General features: G+C 38.6%; 1 protein-coding gene across 3 annotated transcripts in view; it reads right to left on the minus strand.

Annotated features, from left to right (window-relative positions):
• SLC38A4 (solute carrier family 38 member 4) overlaps positions 1 to 15653 on the minus strand; it is a 254523-nt gene that overhangs the window by 38704 nt on the left and 200166 nt on the right. For all 3 annotated transcript variants that reach the window (XM_073651849.1, XM_073651848.1, XM_073651850.1), the window contains 6 exons: positions 13067 to 13140; positions 12131 to 12223; positions 9904 to 9985; positions 7237 to 7319; positions 7024 to 7082; positions 4250 to 4513 (listed from right to left, as the gene is read on the minus strand). In XM_073651849.1, coding sequence (XP_073507950.1) covers positions 4250 to 4513; positions 7024 to 7082; positions 7237 to 7319; positions 9904 to 9985; positions 12131 to 12223; positions 13067 to 13140 — 655 coding nt within the window. The remainder of the gene's footprint in view (positions 1 to 4249; positions 4514 to 7023; positions 7083 to 7236; positions 7320 to 9903; positions 9986 to 12130; positions 12224 to 13066; positions 13141 to 15653) is intronic.

Consider the following 15653-nt stretch of genomic DNA (forward strand, 5'->3'; position numbering starts at 1 on the left):
TATTGAGTCTGTCTGGAATTATGTGAAGAGACAGAAGGATTTTCACAGATATACAGTACAGACCAAAAGTTTGTACACACCTTCTCATTTAAAGATTTTTCTGTATTTTCATGACTATGCAAATTGTACATTCACACTGAAGGCATCAAAACTATGAATTAACACATGTGGAATTATATACTTAACAAAAAAGTGTGAAACAACTGAAAATATGTCTCATATTCTAGGTTCTACAAAGTAGCCACCTTTTGCTTTGATGACTGCTTTGCACACTCTTGGCATTCTCTTGATGAGCTTCAAGAGGTAGTCACCGGAAATGGTCTTCCAACAATCTTGAAGGGGTTCCCAGAGATGCTTAGCACTTGTTGGCCCTTTTGCCTTCATTCTGCGGTTCAGCTCACCCCAAACCATCTCGATTGGGTTCAGGTCTGGTGACTGTGGAGGCCAGGTCATCTGGCGTAGCACCCCATCACTCTCCCTCTTGGTCAAATAGCCCTTACACAGCCTGGAGGTGTGTTTGGGGTCTTTGTCCTGTTGAAAAATAAATGATGGTGCAACTAAACGCAAACCGGATGGAATAGCATGCCGCTGCAAGATGCTGTGGTAGCCATGTTGGTTCAGTATGCCTTCAATTTTGAATAAATCCCCAACAGTGTCACCAGCAAAGCACCCCCACACCATCACACCTCCTCCTCCATGCTTCACGGTGGGAACCAGGCATGTAGAGTCCATCCGTTCACCTTTTCTGCATCGCACAAAGACACGGTGGTTGGAACCAAAGATCTCAAATTTGGACTCATCAGACCAAAGCACAGATTTCCACTGGTCTAATGTCCATTCATTGTGTTCTTTAGCGCAAACAAGTCTCTTCTGCTTGTTGCCCGTCCTTAGCAGTGGTTTCCTAGCAGCTATTTTACCATGAAGGCCCGCTGCACAGTCTCCTCTTAACAGTTGTTGAAGAGATGTGTCTGCTGCTAGAACTCTGTGTGGCATTGACCTGGTCTCTAATCTGAGCTGCTGTTAACCTGCAATTTCTGAGGCTGGTGACTCGGATAAACTTATCCTCAGAAGCAGAGGTGACTCTTGGTCTTCCTTTCCTGGGGCGGTCCTCATGTGAGCCAGTTTCTTTGTAGCGCTTGATGGTTTTTGCAACTGCACTTGGGGACACTTTCAAAGTTTGCCCAATTTTTCAGACTGACTGACCTTCATTTCTTAAAGTAATGATGGCCACTCATTTTTCTTTACTTAGCTGCTTTTTTCTTGCCATAATACAAATTCTAACAGTCTATTCAGTAGGACTATCAGCTGTGTATCCACTTGACTTCTGCACAACACAACTGATGGTCCCAACCCCATTTATAAGGCAAGAAATCCCACTTATTAAACCTGACAGGGCACACCTGTGAAGTGAAAACCATTTCTGGTGACTACCTCTTGAAGCTCATCAAGAGAATGCCAAGAGTGTGCAAAGCAGTCATCAAAGCAAAAGGTGGCTACTTTGAAGAACCTAGAATATAAGACATATTTTCAGTTGTTTCACACTTTTTTGTTAAGTATATAATTCCACATGTGTTAATTCATAGTTTTGATGCCTTCAGTGTGAATGTACAATTTTCATAGTCATGAAAATACAGAAAAATCTTTAAATGAGAAGTTGTGTCCAAACTTTTGGTCTGTACTGTACATCCAAAGAAGATCTTTCCATTTTGTTAACTGATAAAAATAAACTATTAACACTTCTATTTTGAAAAGCATTCCTCCTCTACAGTATTTTTTCCACAATTCCCTAAAACTTTTTCACAGTACTATGCATAAGTGGTGGGGTCAGCATGTGTGAAGAGGGCTCAGGAGATGGTCTCCCTCCATATGGAGTAGATGCCAGCTACTGCTAGATAGCCAGCATTTGTCGAGCTGTTATGAACCATTTTGAAGCCACTGTCAATCTTTGACAATGACATGATTGCCGGCTACAATCGCCCTCCCCCCAATCATCCTGGGGCTTGCTGAATGCCCATTTTGCTGCCCTCTTGGTACTCCTTTGAAGCTCAGCTATAGTCTTAGGCTATGTGCACACGATGCAGAAATGCTCAGGATTTTTTCCTGAGCGTTTCTGCATCTCCCTGGCAGAAAAAAACGCATGCGGAGTGTATATGCGTTTTCCTGCCAGGGACATGCGGAAATGGAGCGGTTACCCACTGACATTTCCGCATGCAGATTGACAAGCGCTTTCCAAGCGATTAGCATCACTTGGAAAGTGCTTGTGACAACTAGGCCACACTATATAAATCCATGCAAACAGCATGGATTTATATAGTGTGACCCGAGAGAGTGGTAAAAATAAAAAATAATGTATACTTACCCTCCGATGGCCCCCGGTGTCCCGCCCACTCCGTTCTCCCTTGCCGGCAACATTGAATTGAAAGACCTGCCGACGCCGACGTCGGCGTCACGTGACCCGTCACATGAATCTGACGTCAGCGCAGGTCCTTCAACTCACTGCAAAGTGCCGGGAACCAAGCAGGAGCGGTGCACGGGCCGACAGAAGGTAAGTATACATTTATTTTTTATTTTGTTCTTTTTTTACAGATTTTTGAACGGTACCTGGGTGTGGAGGAGACCCTCCTCTCCTCCACACCCTGGTACCATCCGCACATTAGAACTCTTGGATTACGCATCTACATATACAGTGATGCGTAATCCATGCGGCCTAATGCAAGTCAATGGCGGCGAAAATGCCGCGTTTCCGCAAAATTAATGGACATGCTGCGGATTTTTGAGCGCAGCATAAACGCTGCGGAAAAATCCGCAGCATGGGCACAACACATGCGGATTATCATTGGGGAACATTGCTGCCCTTCTACCATGCGTTTTTAATGCGTTTCCGCAGCTGCAAAAACGCTGCGGAAACGCATTAAAAACGCATCGTGTGCACACAGCCTTAGTGCAGGTTTAAGTCCACAGAGGGAACTAAAAAAAATATAGAAAAGTTATTAAAAATAGAAAACTTTATATATAAATATGTGAATCACCCACTTTTCCTCTATTAAAAATAAAGAAACTAAAAAATAATTATACTTAGTTTTACTGCATCCGAAGCAAACGCAGCCTATCAAAATATAAAGTTAATTAACCCCATACGGTAAACTCACTACACCACCCTAAAAAAATTACACTAAAAACTGATTAAAACGTTGTGTGCACTCCAAATTGTTAGCAATAAAACGGTCAGCTCACCACACAAAAAACAAGCCCTCACAAATCTCAATCAAAGAAAAAATGGGTAACAAACTAAATTTTTTTTTTTATTGCAAGCTTCTGATTGTTTTTTCACCACTTAAATAAAAAGATAAAAAATCTATACAAGTTTGGCATTGCCATAATCATACTGAGCAGGAGAATTGTATTGCCAGGTCATTTTTACCATACAAACAACTCTGTAAAAACAAAATTTATAAAACTATGGTGTAACAGATTTTTTTTCTTCCTATGTATGGGGTAGTTGGGTGCGATAGCTGTCAGTTAAACTATAATGTGTATGGCCATCTTAACAGCTGTTATTTTAGTCCTATACTAGGCTGTGCTCAAATATAGATTTATCCTAGAAAACCTCTTTAAGATGCATTTACTTGAATATCTGATCTAAGCTTTGCAGTTTCAAGGCCTATACTGTCCTATTCAATCCTATGGCACTATTATAAACATTAATTGGGTATCTAAAAGCTGAGGTGCGTGTGTGTGTGTGTGTGTGTGGGTAGATTTGTTCAAGAGGTTCTTCAACCTTCACCTATATTGTGATAAATTTTTATCATATATCAAAACATGAGTACAAATGGAGATCCACTTTAGGCAAGTGTGTGTTTTTTGTGTGCAGGTAAAACTGGAGATTCACTTTAAGAAAGTCGTATTGAGTTATATTGAACATTCAATAGCGGACACAGACAGAAGAGGGCCCCTGTGTAAGAACAATATAAGGGCCCTTTGCTGTCCAATGGCTCATCATAATGCACAATTCCACCAGCTGTAGAGGTAGAAGTGGCTCCCTCACCTCTTGGGCCCCTTTGCGGCTGCACAGGCTGCACCAATGATATGTCCACCCCTTTGACCATTATACAAACAATGTAGATACAGAACACGAATAATATGAGAAATAAATAACGATAAGAACAGATAGCTATGTACATGTTATGTTATTCTAAAAGGATGTAAATGCAACGTGATGTTTCCTTGTGGTGTAATACTATGAGCCTACCTGTGAATTGAACACAAAATATTTGGCCTGGCATTTGTCATCTGTGCGGGCTTCAAACTCCACTCCACTTCCCTGGTTATTATCTTTGTGGTCATTCAGTCCTGTCCCTTCTTGATTATAATCCATCATAAAGTTCACACCAGAAGTAAGGGTGTAGTTATGCATCATAACAGGGGCTAAGTGATAAGTGCTATTGGTTACATTTCCAGAATGCTGGTCCAACATCGGTAATGGGCAGGGAATCTGAGTCTTTTTATAGATGACCTATAATAAACAATTAGAGAGTAGTTAATGATTTTTAGCTGAACTAAAATTTGGCTGTGATGTCAGGAATATTATTGGACTTAATTGTTAATACTTTGCATACCTTGTCACATATTAATTACATGTAACTGCGATTTACGATAGTCTTTGAATTACACGGAAGTAGCACAGCCAAGCTAAATGCTAAGGAGTTTGTCACTTTTGATATCAGTTCCTGTAAGAGCTCATTAAAGGTGTTGTCTGGCCTTAGGCTGCAATCTGCAGTGACTGCAGATTTTGGAATCCTCACATTGCGTGCACTGCGCACTGTGAGGATTCTCTTGTGTCGGTATCGGGAGCGGGCAGTCATGTGACCGCAAGTATGCATTTTGTATACTTCCGGCCATATTCCGACTAGATTGTGTCTGGCCTCGCTCAATTCACTTGCATTGATTGAAGTCGCACCCATCTAGTTGGCACATAATCTCACGTATGAAAATCGGCATCGGAGAATCCTCACAGCGCACAGCGTGACTGCAAACTTGTAGCCTAAGGCCGGTCAACCCCTTTAAGATTACAGTTTTTCACATACAACTTCTATATGTTTTTCTCTGACAGAACACATGCCCATCATAGACTATGGAGCTTTTCACACAAACACTAAGACATGTTCGCTATTGATCCGAGGCACGGATCAAAATCGTCAAGAGTCTGTGAAAAAAAGGACAGAACTCAGGTGCCATCTGTTTGCTGTCTGTTTTTCACTGTTTGCTAGGAGAAGCTTGGGAAACCTCCAACTGTTTAATATTTTGCATAGTTGAAAAACTGATGAAACCATGTTGGAAAAAACTGATCACACTGACCAAACACTGATGAAAATCTGATCAAAAATACTGATGAAAATCGGCCAGTTTTTTTGTGCACGAAAAAAAAAACTAAAATCTGTCCTAAATCTGAGTGTGGCTTTACATAAGACAAGTAAAGCTACTTCATATAAGGCCTCCTTCACATGTCCATGTTTAAACATGTGTAGTACGTGAAAAAACGGTACTGGTGTCTTCACTGTTTCCTATCAGTGATCTCCATCAGTATGTCATCAGTGCGTCTATTTTTACTATCCATGTGTCCATTTTTACCATTCATGTGTCATCAGTGTGTCATCAGTGTGTCCGTTTTTACTATCACTGTATCATCAGTGTGTCCGTTTTTACCATCAGACTCACCAGTGTTTTTCCGGTATGGATAAAGAAAGAATTAAAAGCTATATTTTACAATGTTAAACACGTACAGCGCACATACAGAAGACGGATGGTGTAAGTGTTTTTATGGACCTATAGACTTGTATTTGCCCTTGTCATCAGTGCTGACGGAAAAAAATGGACATGTTTCAATGTGAAAAAAAAAAGGATGCCACATGTACTGGAAACATGACATGTGAAGAAAGCCTAAGTCTAATATTTATTTTTATTTCTGTTTTTATATTCCCTGATATGGATGTAGAACCATTGCAAAGTGCCCGATGGACCTAATTGACATATATTGTGGTCCATCGGGTCATTTTACTGGAATAAAATAACTCTGGTATTTTTTTATGATAAACTTGATAGAATTGAGATTTCAAAAGGAGCCATCAATCCAGATGTGAGCAGATTCTAAAAGTTAGGAGAACCATTCCAGGCTTATGCTTAAACATTTCTTTAATGTTCTTTGGATCATATAGACATACTGACATACTCAATTGTATTACCTGTTCCTTCCAATCCAACCCTAGAGAGTCGAAAGAGAATTTCAGCCATGCAACAACTGTATATGTGTAGTTTAGTGGTGCATTTAGACATGACGATTTTGGCTTGTGAAATACACCTTAACAAGCACTGATTGAGAAACAGGTGAATCTTTGTTCATTTACCAGTCTACTTTCACGGACTGATGAGCAATGTTGGGGGCAGAATGATCACTAATGCCATAATTAGTTCTGTTCTCATAGAATATCATGTTATTAGCAGCACATCCACGGGGACAATGGAAAATAGCAGTGATATTTTTCCTGGCATTTTGGTTTTTCGTAGGTGGATAATCGTGAATGACCATTTCTAGTAATGCTCTAGTAATACTTAGTCGCTGATTATCTACTAACTCTATGGTTATTTTAAAACCTAACTCTGGTTTATCCAGAGACTCAGGTTGCTGTTCTGCCCCTTGTAATCTACCCCAAAGCTCTGTTTGTTCAGACGCAGTCACAACCTGTCCACTGATTCTAAACTGCAACCTACAACAGTAAGTAGTTACTAAACATCTACTATACATAGACCATTTGACTTTGGTAAGGGAAAATTCTGCAGCCTTCCTAATGTATGCTTAGATGAAACGTTGTTTCATTACAGTGTGTTTTACTGAATTTAAAAGTCAAAATGCAAAAATGTGGTAGGCTTTAAGAATTATACAATTTTAGGTAAGTTACCAAGGATATTTATTATTCTCAGTACAATAAAAAGTCCGAACTTTATGCAAAATTGGATAAAAATTCTTACCACACTGACGAAGAAGACCATGCAAGACAAAGAAAATCCACTTGTGTACCCAAGATAACCTGTTGTAGTAATAATACATTTAATGAATTACTTAGACAGGATAAAATTAATATTAGCTAAGACTAGGCACACACCACTTAGTCCTAAATCATCAATTACTTTGTACAGTATGCTACCCGTTCTATATATTGTGAGAGAAAAGTTTTAAATTACCTAAATTCTTCAGAAGAGACAAAGGAAGAATAATTCCAATAGACACAAATATCACCATATAGTTGCCATTCAGGTACCATTCCCTGCACAGGGAAAATATAATTTGTCAGTAAGAAATGAGTACTGTATTTTAATCTATAGAATGCATGTTACTATAAGAAGCATCATAGGCCCAGATAGCATGGAATAGGAAAAGCATATTCCCTACTAATTACAACTTTTTTGGGGTAAAGGAGTGGATGGTCAATATCACAAATTTTAATGCCCTAGGATACAATGGGGAGGTAATACATCTATTGTTAGTATTTCTTTTCATTATGCGGATTATACACATATAGCTACACAGCATGCACATTATGTACACTTTGCAGCGCATATATATACAACTCTGCAGCGCATATATATACAACACTGCTGCATCTACAGTAATCACACTCAGCTCTACAGTATATACACATACATAGTTTTGCTACACACATACACAGCTGTGAAAAATACACACACCAAGCTCAGCTACATATACAGTACAGACCAAAAGTTTGGACACACCTTCTCATTTAAAGATTTTTCTGTATTTTCAGGACTTTGAAAATTGTACATTCACACTGAAGGCATCAAAATTATGAATTAACACATGTGGAATTGTATACTTAACAAAAAAGTGTGAAACAACTGAAAATATGTCTTATATTCTAGGCTCTTAAAAGTAGCCACCTTTTGCTTTGATGACTGCTTTGCACACTCTTGGCATTCTCTTGATGAGCTTCAAGAGGTAGTCACTGGAAATGGTTTTCACTTCACAGGTGTGCCCTGTCAGGTTTAATAAGTGGGATTTCTTGCCTTATAAATGGGGTTGGGACCATCAGTTGTGTTGTGCAGAAGTCAGGTGGATACACATCTGATAGTTCTACTGAATAGACTGTTAGAATTTGTATTATGGCAAGAAAAAAGCAGCTAAGTAAAGAAAAATGAGTGGCCATCATTACTTTAAGAAATGAACGTCAGTCAGTCCGAAAAATTGGGCAAACTTTGAAAGTGTCCCCAAGTACAGTTGCAAAAACCATCAAGCGCTACAAAGAAACTGGCTCACATGAGGACTGCCCCAGGAAAGGAAGACCAAGAGTCACCTCTGCTTCTGAGGATAAGTTTATCCGAGTCACCAGCCTCAGAAATTGCAGGTTAACAGCAGCTCAGATTAGAGACCAGGTCAATGCCACACAGAGTTCTAGCAGCAGACACATCTCTTCAACAACTGTTAAGAGGAGACTTTGTGCAGCAGGCCTTCACGGTAAAATAGCTGCTAGGAAACCACTGCTAACGACAGGCAACAAGCAGAAGAGACTTGTTTGGGCTAAAGAACACAAGGAATGGACATTAGACCAGTGGAAATCTGTGCTTTGGTCTGATGAGTCCAAATTTGAGATCTTTGGTTCCAACCACCGTGTCTTTGTGCGACGCAGAAAAGGTGAACGGATGGACTCTACATGCCTGGTTCCCACCGTGAAGCATGGAGGAGGAGGTGTGATGGTGTGGGGATGCTTTGCTGGTGACACTGTTGGGGATTTATTCAAAATTGAAGGCATACTGAACCAGCATGGCTACCACAGCATCTTGCAGCGGCATGCTATTCCATCCGGTTTGCGTTTAGTTGGACCATCATTTACTTTTCAACAGGACAATGACCCCAAACACACCTCCAGGCTGTGCAATGGCTATTTGACCAAGAAGGAGATTGATGGGGTGCTACGCCAGATGACCTGGCCTCCACATTCTCCAGACCTGAACCCAATCGAGATGGTTTGGGTTGAGCTGGACCACAGAGTGAAGGCAAAAGGGCCAACAAGTGCTAAGCATGTCTGGGAGCTCCTTCAGGATTGTTGGAAGACCATTTCTGGTGACTACCTCTTGAAGCTCATCAAGAGAATGCCAAGAGTGTGCAAAGCAGTCATCAAAGCAAAAGATGGCTACTTTGAAGAACCTAGAATATAAGACATATTTTCAGTTGTTTCACACTTTTTTGTTAAGTATATAATTCCACATGTGTTAATTCATAGTTTTGATGCCTTCAGTGTGAATGTACAATTTTCATAGTCATGAAAATACAGAAAAATCTTTAAATGAGAAGGTGTATCCAAACTTTTGGTCTGTACTGTACATGCACAACTCTCCTACATACACAAACAATTCTGCTACACACAGCTCTACTACATCAACACACACAGCTCTGCTACATAAACACACACATAGCTCTGCTACAACACACACCGACACACCTTTCTGCTTCAGACTGTGTACACACTACAATGTTTTGAAGCAATTTCCAGGCATGTGACAGATCACCTTGCCTGAAAGAACCTTCACATATTCAAAAAAAGCAGCATCCATGCAGCTTTAATGATGTGCACAATCTGATAGTTTCCCTCCGGCCCTGCACCTATCAGACTGATCAGTGTCGGGATAGAACAGAGAGAGATGTGCTGTTGCATAGTGTGATCAGGAAGGGTCACAATTCTCCTCGTTCATAGGAAGCTACCTCCAGACGATGAAATGTACATTTTTTATCAATACTTTTTCTTTTTAAGAATTGCTTCTTATAAAACACAAAATATGATAGTTCACAACATAAGCTCAGCACAAAAAAGGACTACAATAACCATGGCCACATACCCAGAATTTTCTTCCAGTTTCATGAAAGTTCTTATAACTTCCGGGAGTTCATATTTAACAATAAATAAATAACTTGACATTGCTGAAAAAAAGTAAAACAAAGATGAAATAAGTAGCCTGTTATATTATCTATAGTATAGTTCTTCTATAGTTACTATCTTAAGGGATAGTTCGGTCTTTTGCTAAAAGTCTGCAGTAACTATGTGCGACTGCAGACATCTGAATCCTTGCAGCATGCACAGTGAGTACTATAAGAAATGTATTTAGGATTAAAAAAAAACTATGTGCTTTGTCAATTTTTATTATAACCAGGAGCCAACAAAGAAATTGCAGAAAAACCCATATAATCACATACAATATTGTAAAGTCTTTCATTTTAGCTTTCTTTTACATTTTTGTGGTTAATTTATATTACTTTAAGAGACAAGTCACTTAAATCACAATTGTGAAAAAATGTCTGTGCCTCTGAGCTAAAATCCAAGTAAAGTATGATGATGAAGAATCTATGAGAAATGTCTTTAGGAGGATTTTAATAGATTCAATTCATGCTATGCTTTCTTTACTGTGATGTCACCCTATTCTGGGCATTCATAAATTTCTCATGAGGTCATATTGCTATAAGCTTAGGATTTACCACATAAGGAGTTGTATGCTGTGTTTACTTTAAACCAGAAGCTGAAGAGGAAAAAAATACTATCGGACTATTAAGAGATAGTTTAAGTTTTTGCCATCTGATAGAAATGATAAATGAATTATACCGAGAATCTAAAAATAAGAACTGGCAGATGTGTCAGTAAATGAGAGTGTTTTCTGCATGAAAAATGTATGCTTTAAAAGTAAAAGCTTGAAACTAAGTGATAAAACATCTAATTATATAAATGAGTCACTACACAACATAAATTATTAATCTGTTAAAGGGGTTCAAGTTTGCAGTCACTCTATGTGACTGCAGACCTGTGAATCTTCACAGCATGCTGTGCTTGAGCTATCAGGATTCTCCAGTGCCAGCGCTGGAAGTGGACGGGTGTGTGACTGCAAGTACACGATTTGTATACATGTAGTCATGTGCCAACTAGACATGCGTGGCCTCCTTCAATACAAGTGGATTGAGAAAACAGATACGTCTAGTTGAAATGTGTCCGGAAGTATGCAAATCGCATATTCGTGATCACATGACTACTAGCTCCCAGCGCCGGCATTGGAGAATCCTAACAGCGTGCACTATGTAAAATGACTGCAGACTTATACCCTAAGCCTAGACAACCCCTTTAATGTCAATGGGAGCTGACTATTTTGAGAGATGATACATAAGAGAAAGAGAGGACATAGTCCACAGCTAGCCATTCAAGATGCCCCCACTCAAAAGTAAAAGACCTGTGCCAAGTGACATTTTAGTATTGTTGCCTTCTTATATTAAAAAAGCATTTCAGAACTCATAGGTGCCAGACGTAGGTAGCCATGAACTTCCAATAGCCTTGGACCTGCAATCAGAATGTTTTTTGCATCAATAAATTTATTTGGACATACTCCAAGAATCCAAGGCACTGGGCATCTTTCTTCCACAAAAATGATTTTCATTGACACCAGTGTACACAAAGGAAAATAGCAACGTTTCAGCCATGCAGGGCCTTTGTCATGCCAAGAAAAAAAAGACAGAAAGTATTTATAGTATGGTAATACTTCCTGTCTTGAGTTATTTTACTATGCACTTTTTTTTTCTTGGCTTGACAAAGGCCCTGCATGGCTGAAACTTTGCTATTTTCCTTTGTGTACACTGGTGTCAATGAAAATCATTTATGTGGAAGGAAGATGCCCGGTGCCTTGGATTCTTGGATTCTTAGAGTATGTGCAATTTTTACAACCTAGTGGAGGGGCAATATCAAGTCTGCACGGGACACGGAGTGGTGCATGGGATACATCTTATATCAAAATAACTTTATTTGGGTCAAATCTTTGGGACACACATTGACTGTTTGAATGGAGGAAAAATTACCTTTAAAAAATAATAACATTTCATTCTTGTATGTAGTCTAGTGAAAAATAGTAATTATGTCTTCCTACACTCTTTCCTTACATTATGCATATCAGTAGTCCACCTGTTAATAAGAATTACAGAATTCCCATTGATATATTTCGAAACAGCCTCAGGGTTTTTTTGCCTTTTATTTATAGTGAAAATATAAGAGTAAAATACAAGTATCAATAAGGAATGTGATTATGAACTCACCCCCTATGTTCTGCATTGTGATGGATATGAAAGCAGCAAGTTTTCCAGGCCACCCAAAAGCTTTTTCACCCAATTTTTCATAAATTAATGAACCTGTTAAAAATATATACATTTATCTTTTTTGAGACTTTGAAAATGTGAGACCACAAATTTGCACCTAATGCAATGTTGAAATACAGCAGGTGAAAGAAGTATTGAACATGTCACCAATTTTCTACGTAAATATATTTCTAAAGGTGCTATTGACATGAAATTCTCACCAGATGTCGGTAATAACTTATCCAATCTACACAGGCAAAGCACTCAAACCACAGATGGCCATAAATTAAGTTACGTGTAATAATGAGAAATAACAGAGAAAAAGTATTGAACACATGAAGAAAGAGAGATTCAAAAATCCATGAAAACTCATGACACCAGCTGAAATCTATTATTTAGAAAGCAATCCTGCCACTTAGTGAAAAATAATATAAGTTGGTTAAACTGATGGCCTATAAAAAGGTGTCTCAATACCAAGGTGCCACATAAGAAACATCTCATGATGTTTGATCTGTCTCAAAACGTTTGAAACCTTATTATTGCAAAACATACTGATGGAATTGGTTACAGAAGAATTTTGAAGCTACTGAAGGATCCAGTGAGCATTATTGGGGCCATAATCCGGAATTGGAAAGAACACAATTTCACCATAAACCAGAAATATATTTGCTTAAAAAATTGGTGACGTGTTCAATACTTATTTCACCTGCTGTGTATATATACAATATTATTCTAGGGAAGCTGTGATGCAGTCTCAATTATGATTAACATATGTTGATAAGTATATACCATGGCAGGAACACAAGAAAAAAAACTACCCCCGCTTGGAGTAGGCGTAAAATTACATTGCAATTGAATGCTTTCATTAGATACCTTTACAAATGTAAACTGCCTTACCTCCTTCCTTTGCTGTCTTTAATAAAAGATGTACAGAATACAGGGATAAAATGGCAACAGCAAGCAGAAGAACCCTAAAGATAACAGAACGCATGTTTTGTTTGCCATGTTTTATGTAAGGTTTAGCATTTTTAGAATCTTTAAAGAAAAAAATTAATAATATAAAAAAATATACTATATTTGCTCTGTGTTGACCAGTGCCAGCATTATTCTATCCAACTGAATGGTATTTTACAGAAATCCATAGACATGCTGAGAAACAACCCAATTCAGGTGGATGGAAATAAAATGAATGTCCGACAAATATGCCACATGTGCCCTTGTCTGATAGCTCAAAATTCAAACTTTGGATTCAAAAGGGTATTACAATTTTATACCGCAGTATTTAGAGTATAGTCACCTGTCTCTAAAGTAAAGGTTATCTGATGCCTGTGCCATCTGGTATGGTGTCTGTTGTCTGGAAAATTGAGGTGGAGAGTAAAAGGGCAGGTGGCCATGCAGGTGTAAAGGCTCTCTTGCTTGGCTCACTCCCATACACAGTGATTGGTAACTCTTCCTGTAACAAAACTATATAGTTTGAGCTCAGTATCTATCCTCTATGATAGACCTCAGGAGTACAGATAGGGGATAGCAGGGCATGTGCCCTAGTAGGTAGGTGCCAGGAAGGGTACTAACAAGGATCAATGCTTGTTAGCACCTTTCATGGTCAGGGTATTTAGATACAGGGCCAGGTCAGTGTACTCAACCATTGACTCGTGTGAGGGAAAACCTAGCTCTCAATGGTCCAAAAGGAGATGCTCTCCAGCACCAAAGGAAAGTAGTTAAAAGTTAGCCTTTAATCATATAGGATTAAACATTGAGAGACTGTACATATGTTAAATAAGAAAACACATAATACTTTTGCGTTTCAGGTAGAGAAACCCTAAATCATTGCTATGATCAGCTGTAATTAAGGGTTTTTCTACCTGAAACGTGTAAGAGAAAATAATTAGAATCAGACTTTAGGAATGTCACTAAGTAGTATATGGTGTAACAATGTTATTGCATTCTACTAGTCGGATTGTATAGGGGCCATCGTTAACATATAACAGAAGAAAGGAGTGCAAAGCTCAAAACAACGATAGTAGCCCAATAATTAGAAAAATAGAAAAAACGTTACTGAATATCAGACAACAGAAAGTCTGCGGAGACAATAGATACACATACATACACATATAACAACAAAAAATCGATACACAATGGCGTAAAAACATTAAAAAGAAGCAAAACATCACACGGAGTGTGACTATGACATGGAGAGTGTCCGTTATATGAAACTAAGGTAAAGTGGACAAAAATGCTGCACTATATGAATCAAATGTGCATATAAACAAGGTTTAATCAAAAAAGAGCAGCATAATCACCATGAGCAAATAGTCACATGTCCTGTCCCTATAATATATAAATGTAAGTCAAAGGACATTTTTACCTCTGTACAGGGGAGAGAAGAGAGCAAAGCACACTCCGTGTGTGTATCCCCCTGCACTCCTTTCTTCTGAAACGTGTAAGCATTATGGGTTTTCTTTTTAATATGTGTACATTCTGCCAATTTTTTTTCCTATATGATTAAAGGCTAAGTTTTACCTACTCTCATTTGGTGCTGAAGAACATCCTGTTTTGGACCCTTGAAGTCTATTTGACCAGAAAGCCAGACCAGTGCATACTCCGTGCACCACACCCAGCCCACAGACTGTCTATACTGGAAGTTTCCTGGGATACCTATCGCTAACATAGGAGTGGTGAGCTAAATTGACCCTTTTTTTTTTTATTTTATTTATCTTTGAGAAAACCTAGCTTTGGCGGACTTGATAGGTTTACTTTAACATTACCAATGGAGAAGGACGTCAACCTTCAGCTGGACATCATCGTCCATAGGCACCAAAGGCAGCAATATGGACTGTCATTACTGTATGAATACTATTGATCAGAGTTTTATTATACTATGCAATATCATTATAAATGCTAGAATGCTAATATTTACATTAGAAGTGTAAGGTAGATACAGTTCTTTCTTCTCTAAACACATACATTGCAATCATTCATTCTTATGTGTACTTTAAAGACATGAATTATACATTATCTTTGTTCAAACAAGGCTCTGTTTAGCCAAACATCTGAATGTAAAAAAGTCAATTTGAGCTTGATGAGCCAACAGCATTGTGCAATGCTTCTTTTAGTAGATCATATTACCCATAGTATGTTTCTTCTTGTAAGTGCATGGGCTGCCAGATCCCAGCTAATAAATTTACCTTGAGTTCACTGGGTTTGAAACATGCTTGGAGGATAATTTTAGCAAGTTTTTTACATGACGTACCCAGAGGAACTAGAGAATCATCTACAAGTGGTTTCCCAAATCCAAAATCTGTGAAATTCTGGAAGTAATGGCTCAAGGTTTCTACCATGTAAGTTTGTGCTCTCAAATTGGTTTGGAATTAGCATATGTAATTGCCCGGTTGGCAAGACATGTTAGAGGAAAAGACCTTTGGTTTGTGGGTTGATATATATTTAAACAGGTGTAACATAAATGTATCCATGTCTAATATGTTAC

The sequence above is a fragment of the Phyllobates terribilis genome, unplaced genomic scaffold (genome assembly GCF_046119375.1).
Source record: "Phyllobates terribilis strain yellow unplaced genomic scaffold, ASM4611937v1 Scaffold_11__3_contigs__length_659146591, whole genome shotgun sequence".
NCBI classification, from domain to species: Eukaryota; Metazoa; Chordata; class Amphibia; order Anura; family Dendrobatidae; genus Phyllobates; species Phyllobates terribilis.